The sequence below is a fragment of the Nannobrachium achirus genome, assembly GCF_963921795.1.
Source record: "Nannobrachium achirus genome assembly, chromosome: 9".
In the NCBI taxonomy this organism is placed as follows: domain Eukaryota; kingdom Metazoa; phylum Chordata; class Actinopteri; order Myctophiformes; family Myctophidae; genus Nannobrachium; species Nannobrachium achirus.
The window spans coordinates 32435624-32450300 of record NC_137818.1 but is presented as its reverse complement, the minus strand read 5'-3'; the positions used below and the strand labels follow the sequence as shown (position 1 = coordinate 32450300).

General features: G+C 43.7%; 1 protein-coding gene across 1 annotated transcript in view; it reads right to left on the bottom strand.

The window, feature by feature from the left end:
• The window catches only part of esyt1a (extended synaptotagmin-like protein 1a), a 45516-nt gene that overhangs the window by 3650 nt on the left and 27189 nt on the right, over positions 1–14677 (bottom strand). The window contains exons 13-29 of the mRNA XM_080734320.1: positions 14107–14202; positions 13940–14008; positions 12809–12895; positions 11134–11283; positions 10379–10549; positions 9533–9709; positions 8925–9007; positions 8383–8431; positions 7589–7678; positions 5929–6024; positions 4005–4082; positions 3809–3895; positions 3047–3193; positions 1556–1680; positions 806–901; positions 460–591; positions 267–372 (exon numbers count right to left, since the gene is read on the bottom strand). Coding sequence (XP_080590446.1) covers positions 267–372; positions 460–591; positions 806–901; positions 1556–1680; positions 3047–3193; positions 3809–3895; positions 4005–4082; positions 5929–6024; positions 7589–7678; positions 8383–8431; positions 8925–9007; positions 9533–9709; positions 10379–10549; positions 11134–11283; positions 12809–12895; positions 13940–14008; positions 14107–14202 — 1839 coding nt within the window. The remainder of the gene's footprint in view (positions 1–266; positions 373–459; positions 592–805; positions 902–1555; positions 1681–3046; positions 3194–3808; positions 3896–4004; positions 4083–5928; positions 6025–7588; positions 7679–8382; positions 8432–8924; positions 9008–9532; positions 9710–10378; positions 10550–11133; positions 11284–12808; positions 12896–13939; positions 14009–14106; positions 14203–14677) is intronic.

Here is a 14677-nt window from a genome sequence, read left to right as displayed (position 1 = left end):
AGGAAAACCTACGCCGAGAACCACTGGCATACACCATATAGACAAAAGTGATAATTACATCTGTAATACCGTTTCTAGGTTTGTTCTTTTTATCTTTTCTTTTTTATAGCATATTATGCTTTATTTCTGAGAGGTAGGTGTTGTAGAGAGACAGGAAACCAAGGGCAGAGAGAGGGGAGAGACATGCAAGCATCCTTGCGCTCACTAGGAGCATATGTTCTGTGAACTAATTGGCCCAGCCACCAGGCACCCATACATCTGTTTACCTTGCCAATAAGCTCCCTCTCCCTGCTCATGAAGGAGACACTGTTTTTCACTGACAGTTCCAGTCTTCTCTGAGAGGACTCTTCCAGAGAGAAGTCAAAGTCAAACCTGCACAATCACACAAAGAAAATTATGAAAGATATGCAATCATCAATTAACAACCTGACTCATATGCATATTCACTTTGTGTCTCACCTCTCGTTGAACTCAGGGTTTAGGTCTTTCTTCTTGGTGGAGGTTTTCCTCTTTGTGGCCCCCTTCTTGTCAGGAAGGAGCGTGAAGGTAACGTAAGGATCTGCAGTCTCCTTGGAACAAGCTGCAAGGGCCCTGTGGATTCACAGAGAGCACACACAGACACAGTATGGTACACAGCTTAGGACGGTGCCACCAACTTCCTGAGGACAAGCAAAACAATGCACAGATTCTATAAGGAAACACGACACAGTAGGTCTTTGTTGCAGGCATAGGCTACTACAGTAGTGCTAGCCAAGTGAGCAAACAGTGGCTGCTACAGTATTGAGACCATGTGTTGCATAAAGACCTGCAGGAATGGACGGTGATGTGAAGTCTGCTCTCCTCTATGGAATAGCCAATGGTCAGCTTCACCTGGCCAGCTCCAACGCCATGCTCAGCACCTCTGAAGAGACAAGCATGGACAATCCCATTAGTTCATTCACATTATGGCAGTGGTACTTATTTTCTGGATCAGGGCCCAGTTGAACATCTCAAAAGCATTCGCGGCCCACCCATCTGACTTGGGTTCTGGGCTGGCTCGGATCAACGGAAACAACGTAGTATACTTTAATGAATGAATTAGCACATATTTACATGATGTATTATACACACAAATCAAATCATATTCAAATCATGTTAATAATATCATACTGTAGTAGAGACAAACAATAAGCAGAAGGAAGTGTGTGTGTGTGTGTGTGTGTGTGCGTGTGTGTGTGTGTGTGTGTGTGTGCGTGCGTGCGTGCGTGCGTGCGTGCGTGCGTGCGTGCGTGTGTGTGTGTGCATGCGCAGAAATAGCAAGACGATGATGTAACACTGTATGTGTTGTGATGTGATGTGTGAGCGTAGCCTGGCATGGTCACACTAATATCACTGCACAGATATTAGTCTGGAGTCTGTGTGGAACCTGCATTTCCATTGCCGATTGGTTCCCATATTGATTTGGGCCCTTAATCTGCAGAGGGCTATTTTCTTTTCTTTTTTTGCACTGGCAGATTTGTCTGGTTTCCAGGCTAATGTGTGTGTGTGTGCGTGTGTGTGTGCGTGCGTGACTCACAGAGCGAGGCTGCCCTGCCTGTGTCTGAGGTCCAGATGGGATGGAACCCATTTGGGAACGACCTCCTCCACGCTGATATCAGACTCCTCCCCCTTACGACACACTGCCAGCTGAGTGTCCAAGACCTGCAGGTCAGAGGTCAGTGAGTCTCTGCATATGAAGCTGTCGACCCACACGTCAGGACATGTTATTAAGGACATGTTATTAAGTTCTAACCTTATAACTCTCTATTAAAAAAGAAAATAAGAGTCTACTATTCCAATGGAGTTATTATTCAGTCACAAGCTCTTGTTAAACCTTTTCTTTGGTTAAAAACCCCACAGACACACATACATCTTCAAAAATAGCATAAACAGCAGATCTACAAGCACCTCCAAAAACAACGCAATATTTTCCACTGAGATGTAGTGGAGTGGAAGTGAAAGTGAAAGTACTGAAAATTGGAAATACATTAAAATACCTCAAAACCTAAAGGGGAAAACCACCCATTTTCATGTCATTAATAATATACCTTAGAGGAGTTGTGTGGAAATAAAATAAAAGTTCCCCCCCTTCTGTGTTGCCTAGAACTGGAGGATCGATTTTGGGGTTTGTATTGCAAAGTACACCTGTGTGCTGTCATCACGGTGTACTTTGCAGTACTTGAGTAAATGTACTCAGTTACTTTACATCACTGCTAGGATCACAGGTAAACCAAGAACCTAGCATCAGTCTAAATCAGTGGAACTCAGAGTGGATTCCAGGGACTCTGTGGGTTCCTTTAGGGGGGTGTACAAATGTACATTTGTACCCTGTCAGAGTTTAGGGGTGACCTTGAAATTTGAAAGTTTGAGAAACACTGGTCTAAATAACATGCTATCTAAATGACGGTAATCAAGGTTAGATGGCATGAATGTACAACACAACGTGTTCCAGTGTGGACAACAGAGAGAACAGTGGCTCTGGTCAGTACCTTGAACGTGGCCCTCAGTAACACCTGGCTCTCTGTCTATAGTCAGTACCTTGAGCTTAGCCCTAAGTAACACCTGGCTCTCTGTCTATGGTCAGTACCTTGAGCTTAGCCCTAAGTAACACCTGGCTCTCTGTCTATGGTCAGTACCTTGAGCATAGCCCTCAGTAACACCTGGCTCTCTGTCTATGGTCAGTACCTTGAGCATAGCCCTCAGTAACACCTGGCTCTCTGTCTATGGTCAGTACCTTGAGCATAGCCCTCAGTAACACCTGGCTCTCTGTCTATGGTCAGTAACTTGAGCATAGCCCTCAGTAACACCTGGCTCTCTGTCTATGGTCAGTACCTTGAGCGTGGCCCTCAGTAACACCTGGCTCTCTGTCTATGGTCAGTACCTTGAGCGTGGCCCTCAGTAACACCTGGCTCTCTGTCTATGGTCAGTACCTTGAGCGTGGCCCTCAGTAACACCTGGCTCTCTGTCTATGGTCAGTACCTTGAGCGTGGCCCTCAGTAACACCTGGCTCTCTGTCTATGGTCAGTACCTTGAGCGTGGCCCTCAGTAACACCTGGCTCTCTGGCAGTGCTCCGTCCAGGATGAACCAGCGGTCCAGCACCATGCCTGGTTCAGTTAGCACCTCCCTGAGAGGCAGCGTCACGGAACCCAGGGCCTGGCCCCAGCTGTGGGAGAGCTAGACACACACACACACACACACACACACACACACACACACACACACACACACACACACACACACACACACACACACACACACACACACACACACACACACACATATTGAATTGAATTAATTGAATTGAATTGAACTGAACTGAATTGAATTGAATTGAATTGAATTGAATTGAATTGAATTGAATTAAATTGAATTGAATTGAATTGAATTGAATTGAATTGAATTGAATTGAAGAGTTGAATCGGCCCTCGGGATGGGACAATAATCTTTATTATCGTTTATCGTGATAGAAACACTCACAATAATCGTATGGTGGAGATTTGCATTTATCGTGAAATCATGCACTGGGATCAATTCACCTTTTATTTGCCGAGCTGCATATCCTCCTGGAAATAATGTAGTTGATACAGTCTTTTTTTCACTCTCTACCAAATCTCTTTGCCAAAGAATTGCAGATCTATAAGCTCACAATGGATTGCATCGCAAAGCCTTGTGAGCTTGTAGATCTTCTTTGGTTTGGTCACAATAATCGCGACATGAAATTTTCAAATCGTCCCATCCCTGATCGTCCCAAACTCAATACAAATTCAACTGGTGACCCTTGTCTCTCACCTTGACCGTAAGGACGTCTTCCCTGGGGTCACGAACCAGGAAGTGAAAGGCTTCATCCCACCGAGGGGACATGGAACGCTCACACACCTTGGAGAGAAGCAAAAATGGTTAATAATGTCTAATGACCTCAAATAACAAAACACAGTTTTCTAGCTTAAAGACTTTCTAGTCTAGGGGTTAATGATTGACTACCCACCTTGGTTCTGTTGGAAATGCCTGTGCCTTTGAGGATAACCTCTGCCCCGACTTTCGGCTCCTTTCCGCTCTTCTTCAACTGAGAACAGCATTAAATAAAACTTTAAAACAGACATGACATCATCAGTGATTTAAAGTGCATATCAGTAGGGGGAATTACCGTAATTGCCGGACTATAAGCCGCTGCTTTTTTTCCATGTTTTGAACCCTGCGGCTTATACAACGGTGCGGCTTATATAGAGATTTTTACAGCAAACGGCCAGTTAGTTAGTTTTACAATGGTCTTTAACAAGGATTTATATATAGATTTGTACAGCTAATGGCCTCCAGGGGAGCTCTAGCGGGAAGCAGGGAGGACACCTGCGGCTTATAGTCAGGTGCGGCTTATATATGTAAACATTAGTTTTTTGTTCTAAATTTAGCTGGTGCGGCTTATATTCAGGTGCGGCTTATAGTCCAGCAATTACGGGTATGTGAAAAGTCGTTACGTGGTAGATACAAGCATGACATTTTGCACGGTTAGAATGTAATTTAGACAGATGCCGAGTCCATTTGTTGACCTGACATCCTATAGTTTTTGTAGTTTCAATGTGCAGATATTTTCTTTTTATTATATTGTACTGTTATTGTACTGTCTCGTGTGTTTACCTTGCTTTTCATAAATCGCTCTGGATTAAGAGCATCTACTAAATGTCTAAATTATACTGTAAATTGTAAATTGCAGGTCTGTTTTGCAACACATACAGTATGGTACTGAACAGGATTATGGAACTGCTTTTTTTCTCTTTATCTGAGAAACCTGAAGACAAAAGATAAAAAAGAGAAGTATGACTAAGATACTGATGTGGTAAATTTTATCACTAACTTTTTGTCATGGGTGGACTGGAAACAAAAGTCAGCCTGGGGATATTAATTACAGCTGCCCTCATACTTGTTATTTAAAAACATTCATAATAATAAGTAGTGAAAGCTCATCTGTCAATCAAATAAATACAAATAGCCTAAATACAGTAAATTAAATTAATGGGCCCCAGCATGATAATCTATAGGGCAAGACCCCTGCGTTATTGTTTTACAAACCAGTATTGTACTCTACATGGCTTATGAAAGCATCTCATATATTTTCCCACAATAAGGGAGGAAACTGAGTAAATGCTTTTACTAAAAAATAAGAGCGGAAGTGACCAAGTTAAAGAAGTGGACAATTCTATCATCAACTTCATGTTGTAATTTGTGGACCAGTAGATCATATCTCACACTAAGTGTGTGTGTGTGTGTGTGTGTGTGTGTGTGTGTGTGTGTGTGTGTGTGTGTGTGTGTGTGTGTGTGTGTGTGTGTGTGTGTGTGTGTGTGTGTTTGTTTGTTTGTTTGTTTGTTTGTTTGTTTGTTTGTGCGTGCGTGCGGGTGCGTGCGTGCGTGCGTGCGTGCGTGCGTGCGTGCGTGTGTGTGTTTGTCCGTCCACAAGCATATGACTGGTACAGTATCAATACTTCAGCAAATGTGTTCAGATATATTGGAAAATGTACACTAAAACTATGCAGAATAGAAGCAAATGTATGAAAAGGGTTATCTAATTCAGAGCCAAAATGTCATCTTTGGTGAATCGTGGGTCATTTCTGGAGGCCCTTTTGGATTTTCCCCTTTAAAACCCCTTCTGAAATGGTGAGACACACCCTAAAGAATGCACAGACCAAATTTGGTGCTTGTACCCGCCGCCTAACGGTTTGACCATTTGTTGAGGCAGTTGAGCTTAATTCCCCCTATTCTATAAGAATGAAGGCATAGCCACAATTGTATTCTATAGTGCTCTACGGAACACAACAGTAAGTGCACGCAATGTGCTTCTGGATCCCTCAGGGGGCACGGGAATCCCCGCCACCATAAACAACACATAGAACCCGTGGGAACCATAACTATGAGCTCACCGGCAGGCCGTGGGCACGCTCCACATACACAAACAGCACAGCTGCTGAGGGCACCACCTTGTTCTGGAAGGACTGCAGGGAAAGGTACTGTAAAACCTGGAGAGAAAGGCACAGCGTCTCATAAGCCAAGAGCAGACCGAGGATTCCAGATGAGACTAGTTTTGATATTCACATTAAGCGACTTTTATAAAAGGAAAAGCGCTGCCTAAAGCATCTTTTCTGCTGAAAATGAGAGAGGGGGAAAATAATAAAGTGGGGTGGGTGTCGAAAGTACAGAATATTGACAACAACGTTTTAAACTTAGTGGGTGTAGATGTGAAATGAATGAAGACTGAGCAACTGCGTGGCACATTTCTCGCCTAAAATGTATGGAAGCTGCAGGGGCGTCACAAGGGAGGGGGGGGGTGGGGGGGGGGGGGAGTGGGACTGAGTTACTAGGGCCCAAGGTGGAGGGGCCTTAATTATTTTATACTTTGCTATTGAAAAATAGCAGATCCACGATCCGCAGCGCAGCGCCACGCTGTGAGCTTGTATATGTGCTATTTTTCAATAGTTAAAGTACCCATGGGGCCCAGAATTTGGTGCCACACCCCTGATGGAAGCTGTCAGGCGAACACCAACTTTGTCTGTGTCTGTCCTCGACGGCTGTCACTTCTCTCCGCCTGGCAGGCATTGATGCTGCTTTCCATCATATGGAGCAGTGCAGCTGACGCTGGTGATTGGCCATTATATTCATAGGGTTGTCTCTAACAGAACTTCACAATGAATATAGCTAATATTATGTACTGTATTAGCTAGTAATAATACATTCAATATAGGCCAAGGGTCTTCAACAGGGGGTCCGGGACCCCTAGGGGGTCCTCAGAGTTACTATAGGGGGTCCTCCAAATCTTAGAAACCTTTTTCTCCTTTTTTATATTAACCACTTGAACCCTAGTGTCCATATTCTGAGAACTTTAGCCAAAAATAGCAGATCTACAAGCTCACAGTGCGAGGCGTTGTGAGCTTGTAGATCTGCTATTTTTGGCAAAGAGGTTTGGTGTAGAGGGGAAAAAGAGCAGACTAAGTACAGAGGGAAAGGTCAAGTTTATTAAGTATTGACGGTTCGAGTGGTTAAATATCTGAAAACACAAATTGACATGAATCCAACATACACTGATGACTGTGCTGTCAAACAATGGAACTATATGTAATCTATGAAAAGGTTGAGGGGGTCCCTGCTTCATCTCTCTCTCAACTAAGGGGTCCTTGGCCTGAAAATGTTGAAGACCCCTGATATAGGCTATTGTTTTTGATAGGCAGAAGAGGAGGAGGGATACAGACAGAGGGTCGCTTTTTGGTCATTTCTCATAGGGTTTAAAGTAAAAAGGTGGATCTTTTTGAAGGTGCCTATAGTGAACCAAGCTCGATAATTGCCAACCTACAAGCTGCGTGTAGAGCACTATGGTTTGTTGTCGTACAACAAACCATACATTTTACATTGTGGAGAAAAATCGCAGCAGTTTTAATTACCGTATAGAGAGCAAAAGAGAGGGAAGGAAAAGGAAGCGAAAAAGAGGTAAGGGAGGAAGAAAGGGAGAGAGAGAGAGAGAGAGACATTAAGATTGAAAGTAAGTAAGTAAATAAGTAATTTAGTTGGTACGTTTGAGGAGAAACTAACCTGCTCCAGCCTGGGTAAGTCTGTGATTCTGGGCAGCCATTCCATAACCAGATGCACTCGGCCTGACTTCACATCACTCAGAGTGTACCACTGTATCAACACACATGTTGCAGAGCGATGATGTAAAAACATTGTGTGTGTGTGTGTGTGTGTGTGTGTGTGTGTGTGTGTGTGTGTGTGTGTGTGTGTGTGTGTGTGTGTGTGTGTGTGTGTGTGTACTTGCGAGGGCCAAATGTCCTCACAAGTATAGTAGACTTTGAGAAATAGACCACTGAAGTCTGACATCACTGGCGCTAGATGGCGCTATTACCCGCACATTCTTGTATTGATATCCCCATAGGGGAATCTTAGGTCGCCTCATATAACAACTGTGTTCCAAAAATAAAAACACCACGTCGGCGATTTTACTCATATAATATTATGAAGCATCAGCTAAAGGTGGACATGTACACATTTACCCAAAGAGTAACACAATAAACGCTACAAACGAGTCAACAAAACCCAACAACTACATTTCCCATGAACCCGGGTGGTATGGAATAGTGATTTTAAAACCCGGAAGTGTCCTAAAAAATAACAATGTGAACCTGGGTAATAGCAGTGATGTCAGGACTTTGGAGCTCTATTGTGAGGACAATTGGGAAAAAGTATTACTCAGATTCAAAACAAAAGGTAAAAATGCATTGTAAGGAAATGTTTATGTCCTAGTAATACCAGCCTGTGTGTGTTTCTACATTCAAAGTTTGCCTGTGTTTACAACAAATTAATATAGATAACAGAAATGTGCAACACACCGTATCCAGGAACTGCGCGCTGATGATGTCTCGTAAGCTCAACTTGAACCTGAAAAAACAAGGCCAGGTCAATCCTTAGGGTAGCTCTCCACCAAACAGACACACACACATTACTACAGACTGGCAGTCGAATGAAGTCCGGAGATCAGTTGGATCGGTTGAAATGTGTGAAAAAAAGTTGCAGAATGCACCCGAGAGCAGACAAGGAGAGACGGCTACTAAACTGTAGTGTAGCCTGTGGCTTGATGTCTTTTTGAACAAGGCGTCTGCAATCCACCGGTCGAAAGCAGACCGAGCAACGCTTCCCAACAACATGCGAACTGACGCGACAGTGTACCCACCGCCCATTCAACATCAGATTTTCAGCAACAGACGCTTTCCAACATTATTAAACCGACGCCAACATTGTTGCGGTGGAGAGCTACATACCGGTATACCTTTTTTAATCCATTCCTGTTTTTGAGTTTTACCTCAATTAGAGCCCCCTTTGTTACTTGTAATTGTTCTTTAATGTTTAAAGTAAAGATCATTGCACACTCTACCTTCCCAGGAAGTCATCCTGATCGATGTCCTTGTCAAACAAATCAAACTGGATCTCCTGACCAGGCAGCTGGGTCAATATCACCTGGAGGACACAGGGGAAAATATATGCATACTTGAGTCTCTGATTTTCATACTTCAGTGAAATTAGCTGAATGCACGGGTTCTGCGAAAGTTGAACAAACCAAACGGTATATGCTTTCGAAAATGGTCGGAGGTAATGTCAGAAATACACCATAACATGAGTCATTCTGTAGTCAATGGGCTAAACATGTCAGACCGCTGGTATTGTCCAGGGACGTGCAGAGAATGTTAGCGAGGCATGGGGCTGCCATTTTTGAAAAAGGCCTTTTGGCGAAAATATAGAAAATAGCAGACCTCCAAGTATACAACATGTTGCGCTGCGACGCCTTGTGAGCCTGGAGGTCGGCTATTTTCAGTGAGTTTCAGGAGAGTTTGGACAAGGCAATTCTCTTGAATGTCGCCTTCAGGTATGGCATGGCAAGAGGGCATGCATTCAAGGTCTGGAGAGGGCACAATTTACAGACGGATAAAAGGGCAGGGGCTCAAGCCCCCTTTGATGTCTATGTGCCTGGTATGGTCCTTATACCTCATAGAGTTCATTCCAGATTGGGTTCAGGTTCTCTTTAATGGTGTGGCTGCGGAACGTGATTCCAGCCACCCGGATCTTCACGTAGGGGTCGCTCTTCCCTTTCACCATGCCCCCCATGAAGTTGTCCTTGGCTATCAGGTTGCTGGCCTCCACCAGGTGCATACGCAGCACTCCCTGTGGCGAGACAGCAAGAAGAACTCATGTTAATCTAGGAGTGTGTGTGTGTGTGTGTGTGTGTGTGTGTGTGTGTGTGTGTGTGTGTGTGTGTGTGTGTGTGTGTGTGTGTGTGCGCGCGCGCGCGCGCGCGCGCGCGTGTGCGTGAGTGAGTGCGACAGTGTTGCCAGATTTTGTGAGAGAACCAGGTCTATGAAAACAAGCCCAAAATAAGCGACATGGGCTGGTCAGTCAAACATTATTGTCTAATATTGTTTTAGAGCAATGGTTCTCAAACATTTTCATGTCAAGGACCCCCAAAGATTTATATCTATTTGACCACCGACCCCCATCTGAAAATATGTTGTGCCAGGGAGGGACCCCCACACAAGGTTTTGTTTCACATTCATTTCAAGATTGTTTGGGAAATAGCAGATCTACAAGCAATATCTAATTAATATAGGGTTAACGTGGTTAAATTGAAGCAAGCCCAAATAAACAACTACACTCCCCCCCAAAAATAACAAAAAAACCTGCAAGCAGACTTGGCAACAGCGGTAAGCGTGCACGTGTGTGTGTGTGTGTGTGTGTGTGTGTGTGTGTGTGTGTGTGTGTGTGTGTGTGTGTGTGTGTGTGTGTGTGTGTGTGTGTGTATGCGCGTGTGCGTCCGTGTGTGAATGTAGCCCTTACTTCAGTTGCAAAGTCTGCGTCGGGGGTGGTGTACTGTGGCCGTGAGCATGGTGGTTTGGCAACCACAGGCCCGGGCTCTGATGTCCACCCCGTCCTCCTCATGAGGGAACCAGCGCGAGAGGGGCGAGGTGACGGGGTTGTGGGAGTGAGGTCTTCATTTAACCACAACACCTAGGAAACACAGGAGGAGGAACAGTTCATGGTTAGTTTGCAAATATCAGAGTGGGTGAGCGCGTGAGTGTGTGCGTGCGGCGGTGCGTGCATGCGTGAGTGTGTGCGTGCATGCATGCATGTGTCCGGCTGGTGCCTTCACCCTGCCTCCACCTACTACTCAAATGAAGCAAAAACAACCTTTGTGGTTGCTGCCTCAAACAACAGGATATCACATGTGCAACACTATCTTATGAACAGAGATGATATCTAGAGGAAAGATTCAGGCAGGGTGTTTTGAATTGCAACATACTGCATGTCAGATGATTTCCTTAAAGTCAAGAAACCCAGTATCGCTATTAAACAAATACTGTAGAAACAGTGAAACCATAATTTTACGCTGTGTGCCCCTTTCATTTGTGTTTTATTTAGTTATTTATTTAGTTATTTCTTTTAATTTTCTCTACATTTCTATTTATGCATCATGTTAAGCACTTTGAATTGCCTTTGTGTATGAAATGTGCCACGCAACTATACTGTATGTGCCTTGTCTTGCATGCACACTAATTCATTCCAGCCTGCATGTCTATGGTTATAACACACACCCTCAGAACAGCTTTGATGCAGATTCTGCTAGCAGAACCGGAGTCTTCCAGTTGGAACCACTGATCCATGGTCAGTTCAGGGCTGTCCAGTAGTTTGGCCATAGGGATGGTCAGACTGCCCAGAGACACGGTGCGGTCGTCGTCCTTCACCTAAAGGAACAGTTGAACACATAGCTGGAATGTTAGAGCAGAGCAGCTACACTTGTTTTTATGTAAATTCACTTTACTGTACGTGCCTGTTCTTGCACTGCCTGTTGATTATATGTCATTATAGTCAGGACAATTCACATTATTATTAGTATAATATGTTTATTTATGATAATTGTATGGCAATAGGTTTTAGTTTTGGCAGACTAGACGTTCTTTCATGGCTCGTTGCATGCTGCATAATGATAAACGTTAGACAGGGACATAACCCCGGCGTGTACATAAAAACAGGTCTGAGCAGGTGGTTGTGGGTGGGTGGGTCACAGCACACAGAGCAGCAGTGGGCAGGGCAGACATACAGCAAGATCACTAACTTGAGTAACTGTCATGTACAGTAGTTTGATGTTTAGGCCATGTGAATGATGACTGGTTGGCTTCAGAATGTGCGCTGCAAAAGAGTGGACCAATCATGACGTTTCTTGAGTTGCTATAATTTAATATTAAATGAATACTCAGGATGCCAGAGGTTTCCATAAATAACGGCAGTTAACTGCCATAATCAAATCAGTGTTATTTACCACGGACGCTCCCGTTCACAGCCACCCCACGTGTCTTCTTTCACGCGGAGAAGACAGAATACAACCGCGGTGATCCATGAGTCAGATATAGTCCATAGAAAATGGGTCCGTTTTGACCAAACGAGCGATGTGGGAAAACAAACTGAGAAAAAGCTATTTTACTGCAGCGGGATAGAATGGATGTGAATGAGGGAGTGGAAGTCACTCAGCAACGGCTTTCGCGAGGCATCATGAGAAATTGTGTTTTTTCGCTCACCAGCGGCCGCCGCATTGCGGTGGCTATCGGTTACCATGGTAACCAGTTAACACGTCCCTGGATGTAATAACGGGGCCTCGGTGCTTGACAGTGCAATGCATTGTGGGTTTGTACAATGGTCGGCCATGGTTCGGTGGCATTTGGTGTAGGGGAAAAAGGGCCTAGTAGTATAGACACCCGGGGGACTCCAGTCAGTGAAGAATTTATAGGGTTTAAGTGGATATGCTACGCTGAGGGTAATTTGTGTCAAGGGCACATTTCTCCGTGATTTATATGGAAATTTTATTTATACAGTACAGCTAATTAGTAGAGAAGAAGTCCATAGAGCACAGGGAAAATCAATAAGCTTGAGAAACAGTCCGCACTCACAGAAGTTTTATCGTTTTTAATTTACCGCAGCAGCAGTCTTGCGGTAAATTACAAACGTCATCAACCTTCTTCTGTGAGTTCTCAGTTCGGACTCGCTGTGCGTCTGCAGACTCTGCACCCGTCCTTCCTAGAGTTCTTCCTTAAACTACTGTAAAGTAGAGCACGCTTAGCTCGGGACTTGAGTCCTATAGTAATTAAAAGTCAATAAGCTCCCTGGTGGTGTAATCACCTTGTAATCACCTTGATGTCTGGGGAGCACTTGCACAGTATGTTAAAGTTTTACAGCTAGATGAAACACCTTGTGCCTACTGGTACAATGACTTACTTCAAAATGAATGTCTTGTTTGCACGGATCTTGGATGAAGAAGGTGAAAGCATCCTCCCACACAGGATTGGTGGTCCCATAACAGGTCTAGGGAGAAAATAAAAGATAATTAAACACTGCTCATGTTCATGCTATTAGCAGGGCTGGGCAATAATATCAATATCTACATTCTACAGTATATTGTGACTAGATATCTTCTGGGATTCTGGATATTGTTAAATCGTGATATGACATATGAAGTGTTGACTTTTCCTGGTTTTAATCACCAAAGCCCTATTTTAAACTTTCAAAGCCTAAACCGTTTTAGTTTTTTCAGAAGAAGCTAAAATTACAGAGCTACAAACTTGTTATTTCTAAAAATGTTTGGGGATAAATAACGGACATTATCATCACGATACAGTGTTATCATCACAATATCGATATCGAGGTAATTTGTAAAAAATATAGCAGTGATATTTGTCCATATCACCCAGCCCTATGTATTAGGCCTAGAATTAATGAATGCTTTAACTATTGAAAAATAGCAGATATACAAGCTCACAGCGCAGCAACGAGTGCCGCGTTGCGAGCTTGTAGATCTGCTATTTTTGAAAAAGTCGTGAACATTTTTGCAAATCTTTGAATATATCTATTTTTAAAGCGAACGTTTGTAACTCAAATTTTGCTTCTAGGTGGTCCCTGGAACAAAATATTTTGAGATGGGGGTCCGTGGCCAAATAAATATCATTTTGGGGGTCCTTCACATGAAAAGGTTTGAGAACCACTGACATAGTAGTCTCTCAAGAACAGACTAACTGTGCTCCAGTTGAGTGAAAAGGACATTTTCTTTAACAATGGCTGGCCAGATTGCTGACACAGAAACATGGGTTTTTCAAAAAACCTTAGAAGGGTTCAAAAGACACTTATAGAATCAAGTCAAAATTCTAATTTTCACGATTTTTCAAAAATAGCAGATCTACAAGCTCGCAGCGCGGCACTCGGTGCCGCGCTGTGAGCTTGTATATCTGCTATTTTTTAATAGTTAAAGCATAAAATAATAATACACCATAATGTGTACCAGTTCTGAATGGGTTAAGGGCAGCAGGGCTTGTTGTCGTGTGAGCTACAGTTGAGTGAAGGTGTGATTCTTACCCTGCTCTCTTTGGTTGTATCCTGCAGGGACAGTAGTACCACAGGGCTGGGATCCTTGCCTTTCTTCAGCTAAAAACACACATCCAACACACCAGCGCTAATGAGAGAGGGGACTCCATCAACACAAACCTTTTCCAAGCCATTAAACTCTTGCATGGTTGTCTTACCGGTATATGTTCAGCCTGGTCGAGGTATATTACTAGGATGGCAGCAGAGGGGGGATCAGCTGTCTTACTGGTCAAGTTCTGGTTCCTCTGAATCACCTGGCGAAAGGGGTGGAACGGAGGAATGAGCATGTAAAGAATAGGACAAGTGAGCTGTGAGCTACTGTTGTTCTCTGGACCCACCATTACTCTGAGATCACACAAACAGAACAGAACAGAAAGAGTTCTGTTTGTATGCTCTCAGAGTTATTATAGGCCTGTAAGTGTCCATTTAGGACAGTGGTTCTCAACCTTTTCAGGCTGCGACCCGCAAAATAATCACATTTGAACCGGGGACCCCCTACCCCGCACAAGCAGTTGGAATTGTATAAATGCATTACATTTAGTTTGATTCGATCTATTCCATTGTGAAAATAGCCGATCTACATGCTCACAACGCCTCGCAACAATCTGCTATTTTCACATTTTCTGTCTCTAATATTTTTACAATTTTACAAATGTTTGACCAGAGGTAGGCCTACTAAAAATGTCTTTAAAAAGTCCTTAAATTGTCACTTAAGAAATGTGCAGATAC